The sequence below is a fragment of the Gopherus flavomarginatus genome, chromosome 13 (genome assembly GCF_025201925.1).
Source record: "Gopherus flavomarginatus isolate rGopFla2 chromosome 13, rGopFla2.mat.asm, whole genome shotgun sequence".
Lineage (NCBI taxonomy): Eukaryota > Metazoa > Chordata > Testudines > Testudinidae > Gopherus > Gopherus flavomarginatus.
In genome coordinates, this window is record NC_066629.1 from 10,674,431 (window position 1) to 10,695,680 (window position 21,250).

Sequence of the window (21,250 nt, forward strand, 5' to 3'; positions counted from 1 at the left end):
CCCACATTGAGGTGTCAGTAGAGGAGGTTTTGGAACAAATTTATAATTAAACAGTAATAAGTCCCCAGGACCAAATGGAATTCGCCTGAGTCCTGAAGAAACTCAAATATGAAATTGCAGAACTACTAATGTGGTATGTAATGTAACCTTTAAAAGATAGGAAACAAAGTATAGGAATAAATGATCAGTTTTCAGAATGGAGAGAGGTAAATAGTGGTGTCCCCCATGAATCTGTCCTGAGACAATGCTGTTCAACATATGCATAAGTGATCCGGGAAAAGGAGTAAACAGTGAGATGGCAAAATTTGCAGGTGATACAAAATTACTCAAGATAGTTAAGTCCAAAGCTGCAAAAGGGATCTCACAGAAATGGGTGACTGGGCAACAAAATGGCAGATGACATTCAATGTTGATAAATGCAAAGTAAATCACATTGGAAAACATAATCCCAACTATACATATACAATGGTAGGGTCTAAATTAGCTGTTACCACTCAAAAAAGAGATCTTGGAGTCACTGTGGATAGTTCTCTGAAAATATCTGCTTAATAAGCAATGGCTGTCAAAAAAGCTAACAGAATGTTAGGAACCATTAGGAAAGGGAGAGGTGATAAGACAGAAAATATCACAATGCCACTATATAAATCCATGGTACCTCCACACCTTGAATACTGTGTGCAGTTCTGGTCACCCCATCTGATAAAAGATAGAGAGTTGAATTGGGAAAGATACAGAGAAGGACAACAAAAATTATTAGGGGTATGGAACAGCTTCCATATGACCAGAGAATACAAAGCCTGGAACTGTTCAGCTTGGGAAAGAGATGACTAAACGGCTATATCAGGCATGGCCAAACTGTGGCTTATGAGCTGCATGAGGCTCTTTCATCATTAAAGTGCAGCTCGCGAACCCCCCCCCCCTGCACACAACACTCCATCCCCATTCTCCACCTACCAGACTGGGAAGGGGAGCTCGAGACCTCTGCCTTGCAGCAAGGTGGTAGGGTAGGGATTTCTGCCCAGCAGGGAGCGGGAGTCTCAGGGCATCATCCCCGGAGGGCATGCGTGCTGCGGCTTGGGGCTTCAGCAGGAGCAAAGCTGAAGCCTGAAACCCTGTCAAATGCCTCCCACAGGGATGAAGTCCCGAGCCCTGGCAGCTCTCGAACTTCTGAAGACTGTCATATGCGGCTCAGAGGGTCGGTAAGTTTGGCCCCCCTGGGCTATATGATAGAGGTCTTTAAAATAATGAGTGAAGTGGAGAAACTGACTAAGTGCTATATACCCCTTCATGTAGCACAAGAACCAGGGATCACCCAATGAAATTAACAGGCAACAAGTTTTAAACAAACAAACAAAAGAAGTATTTCTTCACACAATACACAGTCAACCTGTGGAACTCATTGCCAGGGGATATCGAAGGTCAAAAATATAACTGGATTTAAAAAAGAATTAGGTAATTTCATGGAGGATAGGTCCATCAATCGTTGTTAGTCAACTTCCACAGTCCCTGCCCTGTTCTGTTCATTCCCTTGGGAGCATCTGGTATTTGCCATTGTTGGAAAACAGGATCCTGGGCTAGATGGAGGAGCAATGGAGGAGCTGGCCTTGTCCCCTCCCACACCTCAAAGCACAGTGTTTCCTCCTCTTGCTGAACAGGGGTTAGGGCTGGGGCCACTTCCTCCCCACACAGCTGCCTTTGTGTCTGAACAATTCTGAGATTAAATAATGATATTTCTTCTGGCTGTGAGTTACTATATTAACTGCTTTAGCCACAGACTAAATATCATTTCCCGCAAGAGTTGCTATTGGAATTCCATCCAGCACTCCAATTTTTAAAGTTCCATCTAAGCCTTTCCACTCCAAACATACCACAGCCAGAGGCAGAGGAATTTTATATCTTCCCAATGCCAGGAGTTCTTGGCCTCCTGGCCTCCTTGATCACAGAAATCTGGGCTCCAGTGTGTCTCTACCCTAGATGCTCTGCAGGGCCACAGGGCCTCAGCATATCAGTGAGGGAGAGGGAATGGAAGTTGCACTGAATGTTTCAGAAAGACCTGGCTATGGAGAAGCCCTCCTATTTTAACAGTTCTTTCAACTGCAAACAGGAATAAAATATCCCTGCATTTCCCTTCTGCTTCCACCACACCAGCAGAAAACAAAGTGCAGTGGAGATCAGCCAAAACAACATGTTCAACTCAGAGCGCTCACAAAAGGAAACCAGGAGGAGCAGTGAAACCAGCAAATGATTACATCAAATTTCAACATGTCATAAAGCTCGCACCAAGGTGTCGTTTGTGCAAAGTGACCTTTCTCACCATAGGGACATGTTAAGGAGATGAGCATAAAGGGCCATGTGACTCTCACACAGGCTTATAACGTGCAGATTTCACTGTATTATAAAAGCCTCTCGAAGGTGGCAAGCAGGTCTCAGCACTGCAGAGTACAGCTCTTAGTCCCATTGGTGAGAAAGCGTGAGATGACAATCATATCTTTCACTTAATCATATCTTCACTGTGAAAAATTAACTTGCCTGCCCCTTTCCCCTCACACTCAGACCAACACATCAGGTGGAACTGACTCCAGGCGCTTTCTGAGGAGGGAGGGGATTTCAGTCCAACTCTGACCTCAGGCCAGGCAAACCTACAGGACACAGGAGAGGAAAATGGCACTCTTCTGCCCAAGGAGTTCCCCAAAATGTGTAGGGGTAGGAGAGGCTTTGGCAGGGGGTTCTGCCCCCAAATCTTGTGATACCAGGACATGTACAGGACACTTGTTCATGTGCGGTCCTGTGCCTTCCAATTCATTATTGGGGCCACATCCCCCCTTTTCTGGCCCTCAAGCAGCAGGCTTCAGGGCTTCCTTAGCCAGCCCCGGGAGCTCCCCACGAAGGATTTCACAGCATGGGAATGCAAAGCTCTAGAGGACCTAATGAAGCATCACCAGATTAACAGTTCTTTGTGGTGCATTGTGGGGGGAGGACAATATCTATACTTCATCTCCCTGTCTGTGGTCCCCTCCCTCCTACCCTGGATTCTGATCTCAATGGGGCTACTCACGCAGTAAAGTACTATTGGCACACAATCTGACCCATGAAATACCTATCAGTGTTGGCACTTAAACTGTCATCACAGGCTTCAGAGCTAACAGGCTCTGGAGATGAAAAAGGCAGTTCACACCTCTCAGTTTTGGCTGTCTACAGACTCATTCACATTCACAGAATTACCTTTGCAGCCATAAGGGCTAGAAACGTGCTTTAAGAGGAAGCTTTAATTTTGCAGAAACTGCCGAAGTCGCCACACAGGTGCCGCTGATCCCACTGCCAGGTCGCGCCAGCCTCGCCTGTGGCTGTTCCCAAACCCCACGCTGTACAGTATTGCCATTTATGCTGCAGGCTGGCTGCCTGAAGTGTGGCTAGCACAGGAAATGCCATGTGAGCAGAACATTTCCTTTTAAAGCCCTAAAAATAAATTTGAGTGAAAGTTTCTATTTCAGATTCTAAAAAAACCTCTTGACTTCATTTGGAGCCATTCAAAGGGCACTGAAACCCTCTTCAGTTAAGTGTCACTGAAACGTACCCTGAGGCTTTGTTTCCAGTGGCCATAGAGACTATAGTGAGGTGAGGGAGAGTCACTTCAACTATACTGCAACATTTGGAAGAGGCTGACCTGCCGTAATGTGCATTAGGAAAGGAACGTTGCTGCGAGTGTGAGTTTCGCTTTAACTTAGACTTATTGAAAGGATTTTCAAGGAATCACTCAGGGCATAAATGAGCACCCAGATGCAGTGAACCAATCAGTTACAAGTTTTCAGGAGGGCTCATCAAGTGACTCAAACAATTAGTATCTAGATCAGCCTGAGACCATGCAGCTCCAGAGAACGCATGCTGGACAGCAGAGAGTGTGCTGATAGACCAGCCGTACCGTGGAGACTGCAGCATGGACCCAGGGCTGGGGCTACCATTTAGGCAGCCTAGGCAATCGTCTAGGGAGCCAGAATAAATGGTGGGTGCCGTTTTGCCGGAGGAGGCGGCAGGCGGCTCCGGTGGAGCTGCCACAGTCATGCCTGCGGGCAGTCGGCTGCTCGCACGGCTCCGGTGGACCTCCCACAGGCACCACTGCGGCAGCTCCACCGGAGCCGCGGGACCAGCGCACGGGGCGGCGAAATTCCCATCAGCCTAGGGCGCTCAAACCCCTAGCGCCGGTTCTGCATGGACCACATTACCATGCGGTCCCAATAAATATGGCTGCAAGGGGTGCTCTCAATAATATCTCAGCCAACAAACAGAAACCATTATGAACTCCGAAGGCAGGAAGATGAAAAGGGGGATGCCTGATGTGAGGAGACAGCCACGTTGGCAACTGTTTATAACTCACAGATTTCCTGTCCAGCTCTGAATTCAAAACAACCACACTAATCAGTTTTGCTGCTTGTTCTAAATAAAATAATTCCTTCTGGGGGAGAGACAGATGAATGCCACAATTATTCTGCCAGACTAACAATAGAAAGGGCTGCAAAGTCTCCAGAAAGTAACTACTAGTGCCCTACATAACAGTAATTTTGGGGCTACAGCAGAGATGGGCAAACTACGGCTTGCGGGCCACATCCGGCCTGTGGGACCCTCCCACCTGGCCCCTGAGCTCCTGGTCTGAGAGGCTAGCTCCTAGCCCCTCCCCTACAGCCTCAGCTCACTGATCCGCTGGTGCAATGCTCTGGGCGGCTGGGCAGCGCAGCTGCAGAGCCCACAGCTTGACACGGTGCTCTGGGCAGTCTGGCTGTAGCGCCATCAGCCACCGGTGCTCCAGGCAGCGCGGTAAGGAGGCATGGAGCAGGGAGAGTTGGATAGAGGGCAGGGGAGTTTGGGGTCATGGTCAGGGGGTGTGGATGTGGATAGGGGTCAAGGTGGTCAGAGGGTGAGGAACAGGGGGGTTGAATGGAGGCAGCGGTACTGAGGGGGCCATCAGAAAGGAGAGGGGGTTGGATGGAGTGGCAGGGGGTAGTCAGGGGCGAGGGGCGGTCAGGGGACAGGGAGCAGGGGGAGTTGGATGGGGTAGGAGTTTGGGGGAGGGGCTGTTGGGGGCGAGAAGCAGGGGGGGGTCAGATAGGGGTCAGGGGCCGGGCCATGCCTGGCTGTTTGGGAGGCACAGCCTCCCCTAACTGGCCCTCCATACAATTTTGGAAACCCAATGTGGCCCTCTGGCCAAAAAGTTTGCCCACTCCTGGGCTACAGTCATCCCTCCACACCTATGCACTGCAGATACACCACCCAAAGCAATTAACCATTTATTATCCCAAGGAGAGATGCTTAATGTTTAAATATGCAACTGTCATGAAATGCAGCACTGTTTGGCTTTTGAGTTAGAATTTTTCACTATGGAAAAGTTTTGTTTTTTAAAAGATTCTATAGAAACATTCTCTCTCTCCGGAGCTCAGCATCAGAGCTTGTGGAAATGATAAGAAAACAGCATGAAGGTGAGGGTTACCTCTGTCACACGGCAGGTGCCTTGGATGTGCAAAAACAAATAGCTTTTAAGTATAGTCCCTAACTGTACGGTTCTCCACATGTGTTAGCCAAAGACATGCTAGCTACACTTCCTCTGCGGTCCAAAGGGCCCTTCCCCTCCAATCACAGCACCAGCCGAAGACATTCCCCATTCACACAATGATCTTCAATCCAAATGCATATATGGCATTTGGCAATTAATTTGGCAATTGATCTTTGATTATCAGCAGGTAAGTATGCCCAGTGGTCTGTGATGGGATGTTAGATGGGGTGGGATCTGAGTTACTACAGAGAATTCTTTCCTAGGTGCTGGGTGGTGAGTCTTGCCCACATGCTCAGGGTTTAACTGATTGCCATATTTGGGGTCGGGAAGGAATTTTCCTCCAGGGCAGATTGGCAGAGGCCCTGGAGGTTTTTCACCTTCCTCTGCAGCATGGGGTCTTCAAACCACAATTTGAGGACTTCAATAACTCAGACACAGGTTAGGGGTTTGTTACAGGAGTGTGTGGGTGAGATTCTGTGGCCTGCTTTGTGCAGGAGGTCAGACTAGATGATCATAATGGTCCCTTCTGACCTTAAAGTCTATGAGTCTATGAGCTGCAAGGCTAATGTGAACATTGAGCTAAAAGCTCAGAAATGTGAGTGATCTGCAAGTGATCTGACTTTTCTCTAGCACCTTCCATTCCAAAGTGATTTCTAAACTTAACCTGATACACACTATGAACTTTAGGCAGGCATCTCTTCATCTGGTACTGAACAGAGTCACTTTGCTAGTGAAATGCCACCGGTGTAACAGTGCACAGTCCCACCACAAAACAAATTAGGACAGGAAGTGAAGGATGGCATGTCCAACAGGTAATCTGTTCTAAATCCCCATTAGCTAATGAGAGACCCTTCAATTTACATATTTGAAAACATTCTCTGTCTTTCTCTGTCAAAACCATTGTCATGTCCTAGTTTTCCAGTGATACCCCAGAGCACAGCACTCTGTGACACCATGGACACAATTAATCCCATGTCTGGAATGCCATGCCGCAGGTCGAATGATATCACTGCAGTTCATGGGATTAATAATGGTACCAGTGACATGGGAGAATTTTGTATATTGGGAGGTCTTTGGGGAAGCAGGAATTCCCAGAGGGACTCACAGAAGGGAGTAATCACTGGAGAGGTAAGTCTAAATGATTTCACCGTTGGATGTCACCAGAGCCTAGATAATGGGGTTCACGCTTCTAGCTTTAACTGAGATCTGTTTCAGCTCTGTAATGTACCTTTAAGATACCCTTCTGTCCATCTTGTAGCCAGTCAAAATCTTTTCTGGAGGTCCAGTTGGCTCCTGAGCTTGCTTCACGGGGCAGTCTTGCCACCACGAACACGAAGTTCCAGGAGTGCATCCCCCTCAGCCCCATGCACCCACATCCACCCCCTCTGGAAGAATGTCCCACTATTCTTTTTATGTGAATTTAATTTTCCTATATGTATCACAATATATGTTACCCATGTTGGTTGGCCTTGGCCTAGTTCTTCACGTTTACTGTAGGACGGTCCATTCCCTTCCTCCATCTGTTACTACGTGAGTTCTGTAACTGTAAACTCTTCAGGGAAGGGGCTCTTGGGCACCTAGTCTGCGTTTTGCTGCTGGATTACAATACATAATAATTCTGAGATGAGATGAGAGTAGTAGGAAGAAAGTCTAAGCCCTTGTATCAGAGGCCTGGTATGAGGCCTGAGGCTTGAACTAAAGTAATGGTCAAAACTTGATAATATAAAGCAAAGTTAAGTTGTAAGCAAGAGGCAGGCCCTGCTCACAGAATTTGGCAAGCATAGGGCTGATATTGCAAAAACACATACTCCTAAGAGGTGATAGGCACAAAACACTCATGTAAACACATTCCAGAAGGGTGGTACCAGAACACCCCTATAAACATATTCCCCAAAGATAACAGGAACATTCTGACCCTTCTTAAGGATAAGGTCAGGATAACAGCATGATGAATAGAGATGTTTTGATCATGCCTACAGGTACAAGGCAATGGGTGGACCATGGCACCCTAACATGTCAGAGGGTTGCACCCTGATATTTCAAGGGTAATATGTAACTTGTTTGTATTGGTGTATAAAGGTGTATCTCAGAGGGAGTGTCTTTGTTTGATAGCGAAAAGTCCCACCACTATCTGAGCCGGTCCATTGTCACAAGCATACATGTGTTAGTGTACCTGTAGCCATTAAGCCCGGGCCTTAGCACTGTGCTTCATCAGCAATAAACCTGACCAAGTGCCTTTTCTATGAGCCAGGTCTGTAAATTTATTGGGTGGTTTGCTTGAGGTCTGCTGTGCCAGCTGTCTGCACAGAGCTGGGACAGCACATGGTAGAACACACGGGAGAACACACACGCGGCCAAACATCTGACAACACTGGTGACACCTAGGACAATTCTCACACACACATGCACATACACACACAAACATGCATGCACACACTCGTGTCTGTATCATGCTTGTGCACAAACAGATATGTTCATGCACACACACATGCATCCCCACACACAAGACTAAGTGTTCTCATCTGTAAAACTCATGAGTTGTCTCCAAGTATCCCAGGGATACCTATTCATTTATATCAGCTGCTCTAGCTGTAGCCGGAGCCATCCGAGGAATGAACCAAACTTTCAAAGCATGCTTGAAATGAACAAACTGGTTCTTAGCAAAGAGGCAAAAGGGATGTTCCTATTCTTGTACCAACTAAGCAGGTCATTTACGGTAGAAACTCAGATGTTTTCAGACCAAGGCAAATCAAGTTCTTACTGGGCATCACATTTCGGAACAACTTGAAGTGCTCCCCACTGAACACAGATATTACCATAAATGTGCGGTTGGAGCCTCCAGCTCGGTGGCTGAAATGGTGTCAGTACAGCTTGGCACACATGGGCCAACACAGAAATGCATGTTGGAAGCAGCGATTGATTTCTCCTGGGACACAAGAGCGTTTGGCAGCCGGACTAGCCATGAAAGTCCGTTTCAGCAGCTGTGATTTGTTAATCCACAGTATAATGTGAATTAAATAAGGCTCTTCTCACGCCCCACCTCCAATCTACATTCTTTTGTAATGTTTGGGTGTCTCATGCAGCTACCTACTAATCTCTCCGGCCCTAAACATCTCCCAGCTGCTGACTACAGCCATTATGGAGGAATTCCAGCAACTCAGACCCAGTGAACACTTAATTATAAGCTGTTAGAGTCTGAGGAAATGGGCCCCTCCAGTTTAAAACTGTAACCCTTAACTAATGGAAAGGGAAGCATTCTGTTTATGTCCTAAGCATACCGCAGAGCCTGGGAGCTCATGTCTTTGCTTACTTTACATGTTGTAATTGTCTGTGCAAAAAAGTTCATGGAAGGTCACTGACGGATGGGCTTGTTTGGAAGAGGCAGCCAGAAGCTGGGCAGCAAAATGCAGCAGCTCTCTGCTGTCTTCATCCCCTGTGGGACTATCTGCTGTCTCATCCCTCTGTAGTGATCAGTATGGACAGGCAGACAGTCACCTGTCCTCTAGCCACAAATGAGGGATCTCTGCCTCCCAGTTTGCAGGAGGGGAAACAGCTTCACAGGGATGTGCCTAAGGTCACAGGGTTGGTCACTAGCAGAGCTGGGCACAGAAACCAGAACTCCTTATTTTCAGCCCCACACTAACCACTAAGGGCCAGATTCTCAAAGAAGCTCAGCTCCTGCTGCGAACTCCCAAAGGCCTGAGCAAGGACTGGGGCATAAACTGCACCACCCCAGGAGTAGTCCTGGAGGCTTTGAGCTCTTCTCTTGCTCCAGGAGTACAATGATTTTCTATTTGCCTATACCCGCAGCAGATTGCTGCCCACTCAGCCCCACACATTCTGCTGTGCTGGCCAAGCAGAACTAGTTCCCAAACTGTGTTCTGTGTATCACTGTTGGTGACCTGCAAAACGCTGGGAGGTCACATAGTGCAGGATCCTCTTTGTTTCCAATTAACTGTAAAAGCCTGGAAGCCTGAAGAAGCAGCTAGGAAACAAGGGGCAGGAACAAGACAAGTTGCCTCGCCTAGAGGCCATCGCTACACAAGAGTGGGAGGAGAAACTTAACGCATCGCCAAGGACCGGAACTACCACGAGGAGGAAACGTCACTTGGGAAGAATAATGGGAACTGCCACAGCGAGAGTCCTGGAAACCAGGGGAACTAGATGTCAGGGAAGTATGTACAAGTGCAGGGAGCAGGGAACATGCAAGGGAGCAAGATGGGGGAGGGAAACAAAACAGATCAAAGTGGGAGATGAAACAAAGAGCACAGCAAGCTAAGTGATTACTTTCTTCTCCAAAAAGGACAAAACATTTATTGCATTAAATGCAGTAAAGGTATTCAGCTTCCCCAGAGTGACCAGAGCCTGTGAGAGACGGAACTAACTTACATGAGAAAAAACTAAGGTGACTACGAACAAACTTCAGAGAATAAAAATGGGCAAATAACTGAAAATGGAATGAGAGCGCGATAAGGTTGGTGAGGTACTGTCTTTTATTGGACCAACTTCTGTTGATGAGAGAGACAAGTATTCTGGAATTGTTTGAAAACTAGCTCTAAATTCACTGAATACATTATCTGGATGAGCTCCACTCACACTGCAACTGATGAGAGAGATAGCGGGCTTGTCTACAAGTGTGTTGATATGGACTAGAGAGTGTGAATTCTAAACCACACTGTGTTGCATGTTAGCTGTCCATGTAGATCTAGCTGGCATGCACTAAAAGTTCGCTAGCGCATGTTAAGGTAGCACTAAGACTAGTATGCAACACGCTGGTGGTTGGAATACACACCCCTCTTGTGTGCACTCACTGTCGTGCCTTGCAATCAACCCTGAGACAACAAGAATGACACCTTTGTAGATAAACAAAAAGAAACCTACCAGTTTTCCAGGAGCTGAACTGCCTCTATGGTTCTCATCTGTTTAGATGGTCACAGTATTTTTTATATGACTTACTCCCAGCCACATCACAGAGTGGATTAGACAAGTTAAAGAGTAAAACACATAAATACTGATGGGTCAGAAACCAACCCTCACCTCCAAACCCCTGTAATTTTTAGGGAGGAGGCCCTGGCTTCCAATTCAAGGCTCTTCACCAGAACCTTCTCTGTGCAGGCTGGTTCCAGGTTAGCTCCAGTGCACAAAGGTGCCTGTTCTCTGCATCCAGTTGCAAGCAGACAGTATCTCAGGAAAGCTGATGTCATGAGGCACCTGTCAAAACTGGGTTAAAACCTACTAGACAGCTGTTGAGATTGGTGCATTATCAGATTTGAATCTCCTGATTCAGCTTTGAACACAAAGCTCTGTGCCCAACCTAGCTCCACCATGGATGGAAATGCTGCCTTTTCAGTCACTGTAATAATAGAGCCACTAATGCAGCTGCTTTTAGAAAAGTTAGGTGTGTTGGCCCAAAGAGCCCAGCACAGATTGTGAAGCACCCCTGGTATTACGCAGCAATTGAATCTAAATAGCGTCACAAAACTCCATGTCCAAGACTTTTGAGTGCTTTGGCAGACATTCTTTATAACAACTAAATCCTTATTTGCATTTGGACAGAGATTTGTTCTAACCCGTAGAGCCACATTATACAGGAAGTATTTTTTCCCTGAGATAGGTTGCCAAAATCTTTTAAATAAATCAAAACATTGTTTACATTTTCTTATGGTTTCTTCCCCTAGCTTGTATTTAGTTAAAGGGTTCATATTTCTAGCTTGTTAACCTACAAGTTGTGCTATGCACATGATGTGGGGTGAGGGCAGAAGTATGCAGAACTGAATGGAAAAGCCTTTACCATTTCATTCCGTGCATTTTTCACCTCCTTGAAAAGTTGTTTTTCTGCAAAATATTGGGGTCATGGGGCAGAGAGGAGAAGGAGTTGTTTTTTGGTTTGGTGCATAAAATCCAGGCCAGTTTTCCAGAGCCAGTTCAGATAGGTCCCTGGATGTCAGGGATGGCATGAACCCAGCGCCATCAAACCTGAACCCAACCCTTGCCTAGCCTTAACTCTGAAGGTGAACCTCAGGAGGAACCTCACCAAGGGTCCAGATTTGAACCCTTCCACTTCCACCAGCTCTGACTCCAAGCTGTCTAATTATTAGTGTGACAGTAAAAGAACCATCTTCCTGGCCATCTTCCTAAGTACAACTTTGCTCAACACTCTGAAAAACAGTCAGCAAGGCCTCTGGAAAGCAGCTAAATCAGGGAAACAGAAATAATACAATATGACAAACTATATGACTTGTCCCAACCAACCCAGTTTGTAACTAGAAAACGCACTGTGAAACCAGCTCAGCATTTGCATGGGCATCCAAAGAGTGCTGACAACACTGTGCTTATTTCTCACTTCATGCCGACTGCCACACTCACTTCATTGCATGCTCAGCGTGTTCATCTTCCACTGCCAAGTTCTATTTTCATAGAAATGCCACAAACTCATTTTTAGTTTTGTTATGAATATTTCACACAGCTCCACCTTCTAGTGGCTTCAGTGCATTGAATCTAGCCATTCTCAACTTTTTCCATACTATGACCCCATGTTACAAAAGAAGAATTTCTGGACCCACTTCCATCTTGCCATAGTACCCCTAGACTTGTTTGCCACCTGCTGCACCCAGGGTCCATCAAAATAAAGAAGTTCTGAGATTTCCTTACATATACATTTCCTCCTAACAAGCTCTTGGTCCAATGGGTCTCACAGTCAAATACTAACGTTTTAGCATTGTGTGGTCTACTTAATCTAGCTCCTGATTGGTAAATATCAGAATGCAATTTTGGTGTTCTGTTCCTGGCTTGAACTAGATAGTCTAAGTTCATTAACAGTGGGGCTGAGCAAATAACTCACAGCAAATAAATTATTTTCCCTCTGAGTGGATCACAGTTTCCTCATACTCAGTCATTCCCCACACTTATTCAATTCATGTTGCAGGGTTGTTTTTTTAAAGTGAACTTTGTGGCTTTATTATGAAGAATTTGCTGCAGCATTTGATGCTTCATATGCAAAATCTCAATTGTGTTGGTTGTTTGATATTGGGTGCATAAGCCACATGCTTTTGTCTCCTGTGCCTTTTGGGGTGAGTGCAACTGATGAAATCAACAGCAGGGCTTGAAGTAGCACCTCAGGGAGAAAGAGCAGATAAACAGGATTAGGGGGGTTGCAAAAATCAAACTCTTCCTTTTGTGTGTCCCTCAGGCACTCCTTGAGAAGTGGTTCCTAGGAACATCAGGTTATTGTAATGTTTACTAGATGAGCGCAGAGTGGCCCATTCATTTTTCTGCTGTCATGCTGGCACAAAGTAACTGCCTGTGAATGTGCTGCCCAGGGGTTAAGGGTTTGTTTAGATCCTTGTTTGGCTAGTTTAACTGGGGAGGGGCTTTGGGAGCTACATCTCTGCTGCCCCATTGCATAGTATTAAAAATACTCCAGTCTGGTGTGAGCAGTTGAGCTTTCAGCTTTACTGTAACTTTCTGTCAGTGAATATGACATTGCTCAAAAGTCCCTGGAAAGAGACTATAGAAGAGGCTTGAGCAGCGCCAAAGAAAATTCACTTTGAAATCAGAGTGCAAATGCCAGCACATGTTTTGTAGTATTCATCCAACTCCAGTACATTTGCCGTACTGGTCCTGCCTTCTGAAATACAGGCTGATCCCTTAGCCAGCTTTGCATTAGACCTATCTACAGAAAAGCACTTGTTTTAGCTGTCTGAGGACTTCAATGGGATTGACATGGTGTGATGCAGGTATGTGTCAGAGTTGCTGAGACACCACAGCTGTCTTTTCATAGGGTATCTATACTACCCACTGGATCGGTGGGCAGCGATCGATCCAGCGGGGGTCAATTTATCATGTCTAGTCTAGACACGATAAACCAACCCTGAGCACTTTCTCATCAACTCCTGTACTTCACCACCTGGAGAGGCACAGGCAGAGTCGACGGGGGAGCATCAGCAGTTGACTCACCGCAGTGAAGACACCGTGCTGAATAGATCTAAGTACGTCGACTTCAGCTACGTTAGTCACGTAGTTGAAGTTGCATAACTTGGATCGACGCCCCCCCCTTCTCCCCCCCAGTGTAGACCAGGCCTAAGCTTGTATCTTTTATAGTTCTTCAAGGACAGAATTAACTCAGCAACACAACAGCGTCTCCTTTCAGCCGGCAGGCCTCCAGCTCCTCTCCCCCAGCCCTTTTCTCCCAAGTACTGTATATGCCAGCTACAGAGAGCTGAGCACTTTGCCTGCTTATCCCAGTGTGTGGTAAAGAAACTCCTTTTTGGAATCCAGGCCGAATTAAAAAGGTCATGATGACTATTCACTACTCACCCTTCCTTCCTCAAACAGATTAGATGCAAAAGTAACAATTTTAAAAAGGCACCAAGAGATAGGACCAACAGTCACAAAGTCACAGCACTTCCACCCATTCTAGGGGTGAAGTTTCACGCTATCTTGGAGTGAGTTCTTTCAGATCAAGCACATTGCGAAACCAGCCATTCTCTGTATACCCTCTTTACGCCTCTTCCCTCTTGGGAAAAATATCAGATGACATTACTGGCAGAACTTTTGGAAGTGTAAGGCTCAGATTTGTAAAGTGATTTAGGTGTTCCTGTGCTCCATGTCATCCTAACATCTAACTGATTTAGGAGCTTAAATGGCATTTTCAAAAGGGATTTAGGAACTTAGGAATCTAAATGCCTTTGACTGTCTCCCAAACTGTGTTCTGGACTCTGGCACAAAAGATTCCAGGGTGGCATATTCAAACTGGGGAATCTAAAGTTAGGCCAGGCCAGATTTCCAAAGGTGCCTCAAGATGAAGCAAGTTGGCTAGTGGGGTTTACAAAGTCACATGAATAGATTAGTCCCATGGCTCCCATTAGAGTTAATGGGAGTCAAGCTACAAACTTATTCAGGTGTGTCTGAACCTTCCAGAAGGTGCCAACGTGTATTTTTGGGCACCTAAATACCTTTGATAATATGCGGCCTAGGGGATTTGGCATTTGGGGATATATTTGGTTAGAGTACGGCACAGAACAAAATCCAGTAATGCATTGCAACTTCATTTGCATTTGGTTCTAGATAACAATGTGAGATCCTTCCATTTCGTGCCAGAATCAATTGTGCTTTGCACTTGGCAGCAATACCGATTCATAAGGAATTTTTTCTTTGATGCTAAGTCCCCTGCTGTTTTTTCAGCAACACTCCAAACTCTTCTACAAAGGCTGTAAGTGGAAATGCATGGAAAGCCCCTGGCCAAGCCTCACTGCTGCTGCATGTTTGAAGGGTGGTGTTGGATGGGAGCTCTGCAGCACACTCACCTGCTGGCTGTCTTGGTAAGGGGGAGGGGGCACACTCTGTGTGGCCATCATTGTCAGAGCTGGTGCTGGGGAGACATGTTGCATCATGGGATTGATTCACATCTAGAACCTGTTGATGGGAGAAAGTTCAGCTTGATTAACCGAAAAAAAAAAAAAAAAGGACAAGTCAGTCAAAAGATGAGACACTGCCTGCTCCCGAGTGAATGTTGCCTTCTGGGCATGAAATAGCACCCCTCATTCAGCCTATCATGCCTGCACTGGTCCTGCCACTGCGCTCAGCCTACTGAGTCATTTTCCTATGTGGTCCCTACAAATGAACTTCTGCCACTAGAATTACTCAGACTCAAAAGAGTTCAGTACTGACACTCTAAGATGGCTGCATTTTGTTGTTGTTTGAAGTGGCATAGTTGTGCTAATTATACAAATCTCAAGTCCTGACTCCAAGACACACTATGAAAACACTCACTATTCAGGAGGTGGTCATGTTGCCAAAGGAAACTGGGTGAGAGGGGAACTGTTCCGAAATATTTCAAGGCTGTGATCAGCTCAGGTCTGAAATATTAGTCAAAAGTAGGCGTACAAGCATTGTTATTGTTCATTGCCAATTGCCAGTGTGCTCAGTACAAACTCTTGCTGTATTGTGTGAGTAAATAAATATGTAGCCATTGCATCAACCAACTCTACTGCATTTTAAAAAATATTTCTATAGCTTCACGCACATTCTCCCCACAGGTAGGCCCCATTTATCTTGTGGAATATCAGCCTGGGACTAACATTACTCACAGTACATCTTGCAACAGTATATTTGAAAATCTGTCAAGAGGACAGAAGAGCAGAGGGTCACCAATTAGTCAAACATTGAATGACTAAGTCAGTTTCATTCCCATCTGCTGTCTTCTGATTCAAAACCTTTCCAAACATATCCATTTATAGTATTAAAAAATAACCCTAAACAATGCTAAATCTAGGCGATTTACTGCTTTAGGCAAACTGAAAAATCTTTCTACCTTTTTACACATCATGATGTAATGTAGAGATGACATTCTTTGCTTCCCAGGTAACCATTCTGCCTGTGGGATCAGGGCCAGCTCCAGCTTTTTTGCCACCCCAAGCGGCGAAGGAAAAAAACAAACAAAACGATTGAGGTACCGCTGAAGTGCCGCCAAAGACGAAGAAAGAGACTGAAGGACCCCGCTGCCTAATTGCTGCTGAAGACCTGGACGTGCCACCTCAATAACCAATGGAGTGCCCACCCTTTCTATTGGCCGCCCCAGGCCCCTGCTTCCTTTGCTGATGCCTGGAGCCAGCCCTGTGTGGGATGCAAATAATTATTAGCCTAACTGCAAGTGAGGGAAATATTGAGAGGAAGTGGTCCTGCTAACAAGAGCAGCCCTGGGGTGGAGCCAGTTGTGGCCCCTTGTGCTGATGCCACTGCAGTATCACAGTCTGTTGTCATGCACTGACTGTGATGTCACCAATTCAGCATTATGACTTGAATAAATAATCCTCAAGGAAGGGAAATTCGGTTGGCAGAGAGCAGGAACGTAGTTATTTTTTGATACTGAACAAAAGCCACGGAGGGAAAGCCTTCAAGCTTATGGACAGTAAATAGATGATCTGGAAAAAGGAGTAAATAGTGATGTGGCAAAATTTGCAGACGATAAAAAATTACTCCAGATAGTTAAGTCCAGCGCAGACTGAAGATCTCACAGAACTGGGTGATTTGGCAACAAAGTGGCAGATGAAATTCAATTTGATAAATTCAAAGTAATGAACATTGGAAAACATAATCTCAACTACACATACAAAAAGATGGGGTCTAAATTAACTAATACCACTCAGGAAAGAGATCTTGGAATCTTTGTGAATAGTTTTCTGAAAACATCCACTCAACGTGCAGCAGCAGTCAAAAAAGCTAATAGAATGTTTGGAACCATTAAGAAAGGGATAGATAATAAGATAGAAAATATCATAATGCCTCTAGGGGCATGGATCACTTGATGATTGCCTGTTCTGTTCATCCCTTCTGAAGCACCTGGCACTGGCCACTATCAGAAGATAGGATACTGGGCTAGATGAACCATTGGTCTGACCCAATATGGACATTCTTATGTTCTCTATATAAATCCATAGTACACCCACATCTTGAATACTGTGTGCAGATGTAGTTGCCCCATCTCAAAAGATATACTGGAAGTGGAAAAAGGTACAGAGAATGGCAATAAAATGATTAGGGGTATGGAACAGATTCCATATGAGGAGAGATTAAAAAGACTGGGACTTTTCAGCTTGGAAAAGAGACGACTAACGGGGGAATATGACAGAGTTCTATAAGATCATGTGCAGAAAGTAAATAAGGAAGTATTAGTTACTCCTTCACATAACACAAGAACTAGGGGTCACCCAATGAAATTAATAGGCAGTAGGTTTAAAACAAACAATAGGAAGTGCTTCTTCACACAGTGCAGTCAATCTGCGGAACTCATTGCCAAGGGATGTTGTGAAGGCCAAAACTAGAACAGGGTTCATAAAAGAGCTAGATAAGTTCAAGAGCTAGATAGGGCCATCAATGGCTATTAGCCAGGAGGGGCAGGGATGCAACACTATGCTCTGTGTTCCTAGCCTCTGTTTGCCAGAAGCTGGGAGTAGACAACAGGGGGATGGATCACTCAATAATTGCCCTGTTCTTTTCATTCTCTCTGAAGCATCTGGCTTTGGCCACTGTTGGAAGACAGGATCCTAGGCTAGCTGGATCACTGGTCTGACCCAATATGGCTGTTCTTATGACTGTTATTTGCCTGACCCAGAGTGACTATCTGCATATGGAGGGGCACAATACTCTCTTCTGTAAGGTCCTATGCAGGGTTTCCAGAATGAGTCAGATCAATAGAAAAAATAACAGTGTTTGGTGCCTTGTAGATCTAATAGGCAAAGGGCAGATGCAATGCACACAGTCGGTGCTCTATTAGGGATGTTCAGAAATAGTGAAGAGGAAGACAGCAAAGAACTAAATTCCTAAGAAAAAAAGAGAGTAACAGCAAAATACCCAGATCTTGGCAGGTTCCAAAGAAAGAACAGGGCATACCTAGGAGTCAGAAATACCAGTGAGGCACAGAATGGCTTCTGTAGGCTCCAAAGCAATTCAGTGGAGCGGCGAACGGCGGAGGCTAACAGAGGGAGTTTGCCTGGGATCTGTCCGAGAGGAGGTACGCTAAGTGCTGCATTAGGGGGGCTGTGTTGGTGAGTATCTGAGTGTCTGTTGCAGGGGACAGTTTGTCAGTTTGACCGTGTGCTTGATTGTTTGTTTGAAAAGTGTGAATTGGGAGTGCTTTGTTCCAGGTGGGCCTTGAGTAGGCTTGTCATAACTATAAAGGGAAGGGAACATCCCTCCTGTGTACAATACTATAAAATCCCTCATGGCCAGAGACACCAAAATCCTTTTACCTGTAAAGGGTTAAGAAGCTCAGGAAACCTGGCTGACACCTGACCCAAAGGACCAATAAGGGGACAAGATACTTTCAAATCTTGGTGGGGGGAAGTCTTTTGTTTGTGCTCTTTGTTTTGGGGGTTGTTCGCTCTTGGGACTAAGAGGGACCAGACATCAATCCAGGCTCTCCAAATCTTTCTGAACCAGTCTCTCGTATTTCAAACTTGTAAGTAACAGCCAGGCAAAGCGTGATAGTCTTATTTTTGTTTTCTCAACTTGTAAATGTTTCTTTTTGCTGAGAGGATTTTACCTCTGTTTGCTGTAACTTTGAACCTAAGGCTAGAGGGGGTTCCTCTGGGCTATATGAATCTGATTACCCTGTAAAGTATTTTCCATCCTGATTTCACAGAGATGATTTTTACCTTTCTTTCTTTAATTAAAAGCTTTCTTTTTAAGAACCTGATTGATTTTTCCTTGTTTTAAGATCCAAGGGGATTGGATCTGGACTCACCAGGAATTGGTGGGGGAAAGGAGGGGGAATGGTTAAATTCTCCTTGTGTTACGATCCAAGGGGTTGGATCGGTCTTCACCAGGAATTTGGCAAACAAGTCTCTCAAGGCTACCCAGGGACGGGAAGGTTTTGGGAGGAAAGAGGGTGTTCCAGACTGAGGAATATGGATGATGGCAGCAAAACCAGATCTAAGCTGGTAGTTAAGCTGAGAAGTGTTTATGCAGGTCCCCACATCTGTACCCTAAAGTTCAGAGTTGGGGAGAAACCTTGACAGGGCCTGACTGCTATAAAAAGGCAGTCAGCAGCGAACCAGCTGAGCGGCGAACAGCGGAGGCTAACAGAGGGAGTTTGCCTGGGGAGAGCCCACTGAGGCTTCCATCTCGTGGGCTTCTGTGAGTTGCTGCAACAGCTGAGGAAGCTCTTAGAAGGAAGAAATTATGGAAGGTGAGTGGTTCAGCTGTTGTAACCTGTACAGGTTGTGCCAGAGGACAGAAGCAACTTTGTCTGTTCAAAGTGCAAGCCGGTCTCCATATCGGAAGAGAAGGTTTGAGGTCTGGAGGAACAAGTATCGACCCTACGCTGCATACGAGAAAATTAAGTTTTCCTGTATAGACGTCAGGATATGCTTCTACGGGCCCAACGTTCTGAAGAATTGGAGCAGGCTGGGCAGAGGAGACTGAGGGATGGTGAAGAAATTTGGCAGCATGTGACCTCCAGAAGAAGAAAGAGAAGCATCCATGTACTAGCAATGGAGATACAGATGAGCAACCGTTTTCATGTTCTCTCCACAGGTACTAATGCGGACAGTGGACTAGATGATACATCTGAGGGAAGGGAGCAGAAGGAGACTCCACCGATTGGAAGGCATGAGATGCACTGTCCTAGGGATGGGGGCTCCATGACCACCGCTGCCAAGAGAAGGAGGAGAGTGGTGGCGGTTGGGGACTCCCTCCTCAGGGGGACTGAGTCATCTACCTGCCGCCCCAACTGAGAAAACCAAGAGATCTGCTGCTTGCCAGGAGCTAGGATTCACGATGTGACGGAGAGACTGCCGAGACCCATCAAGCCCTCAGATCGCTACCCCTTCCTGCTTCTCCACGTGGGCACCAATGATACTGCCCAGAATGACCTTGAGCGGATCACTGCAGACTACGTGGCTCTGGGAAGAAGGATAAAGGAGTTTGAGGCGCAAGTGGTGTTCTAGTCCATCCTCCCTGTGCAGGGAAAAAGCTTGGGTAGAGATCATCAAATTGTGGAAGTCAACGAATGGCTACGCAGGTGGTGTTGGAGAGAAGGCTTTGGATTCTTCGACCATGGGATGGTGTTTCAAGAAGGAGGAGTGCTAGGCAGGGATGGGCTCCACTTAAAGAAGAGAGGGAAGAGCATCTTTGCAAGCAGGCTGGCTAACCTAGTGAGGAGGGCTTTAAACTAGGTTCACTGGGGAAAGGAGACCAAAGTCCTGAGGAAATGGGATACCGGGAGGAAGCACGAGCAGGAGAGTGCAAGAGGGGAGGACTCCTGTCTCAGACTGAGAAAGCGGGATAATCAGCGAGTTCTCTTAAGTGCCTATACTCAAATGCAAGAAGCCTGGGAAACAAGCAGGAAGAATTGGAAGTCCTGGCACAGTCAAGGAACTATGATGTGATGGGAATAACAGAGACTTGGTGGGATAACTCACATGCCTGGAGCACTGTCATGGATGGATATAAACTGTTCAGGAAGGACAGGCAAGGCAGAAAAGGTGGAGGAGTTGCATTGTATGTAAGAGAGCAATATGACTGCTCAGAGCTCCGGTATGAAACTGCAGAAAAACCTGAGAGTCTCTGGATTAAGTTTAGAAGTGTGAGCAACAAAGGTGGTGTCGTGGTGGGAGTCTGCTATAGACCATCAGACCAGGGGGATGAGGTGGACGAGGCTTTCTTCCGGCAACTAGCAGAAGTTACTAGATCGCAGGCCCTGGTCATGGGAGACTTTAATCACTCTGATATCTGCTGGGAGAGCAATACAGCAATGCACAGACAATCCAGGAAGTTTTTGGAAAGTGTAGGGGACAATTTCCTGGTGCAAATGCTGGAGGAACCAACTAGGGGCAGAGCTCTTCTAGACCTGCTGCTCACAAACCAGGAAGAATTAGTAGGGGAAGAAAAAGTGGATGGGAACCTGGGAGGCAGTGACCATGAGATGGTTGAGTTCAGGATCCTGACACAAGGAAGAAAGGAGAGCAGCAGAATATGGACCCTGGACTTCAGAAAAACAGACTTTGACTCCCTCAGGGAACTGATGGGCAGGATCCCCTGGGAGAACAACACGAAGGGGAAAGGAGTCCAGGAGAGCTGGCTGTATTTTAAAGAATCCTTATTGAGGTTGCAGGAACAAACCATCCCAATGTGTAGAACAAATAGTAAATATGGCAGGAGCCCAGCTTGGATTAACAGAAAAATCTTTGGTGAGTTTAAACACAAAAA

The 21,250-nt window shown here is 46.0% G+C and overlaps 1 protein-coding gene across 10 annotated transcripts in view; it reads right to left on the minus strand.

Moving 5' to 3' along the window:
• Nucleotides 1-21,250, minus strand: part of PKNOX2 (PBX/knotted 1 homeobox 2) — a 623,477-nt gene that overhangs the window by 278,235 nt on the left and 323,992 nt on the right. For 9 of the 10 annotated variants that reach the window (XM_050921661.1, XM_050921668.1, XM_050921662.1 and 6 more), the window contains one exon: nucleotides 14,848-14,956. The exons of the other annotated variant lie outside the window; for it this stretch is intronic. In XM_050921661.1, the coding sequence (XP_050777618.1) occupies nucleotides 14,848-14,934 (87 nt within the window). In that variant the 5' untranslated portion in view covers nucleotides 14,935-14,956. The remainder of the gene's footprint in view (nucleotides 1-14,847; nucleotides 14,957-21,250) is intronic. 10 annotated transcript variants of the gene reach the window in all.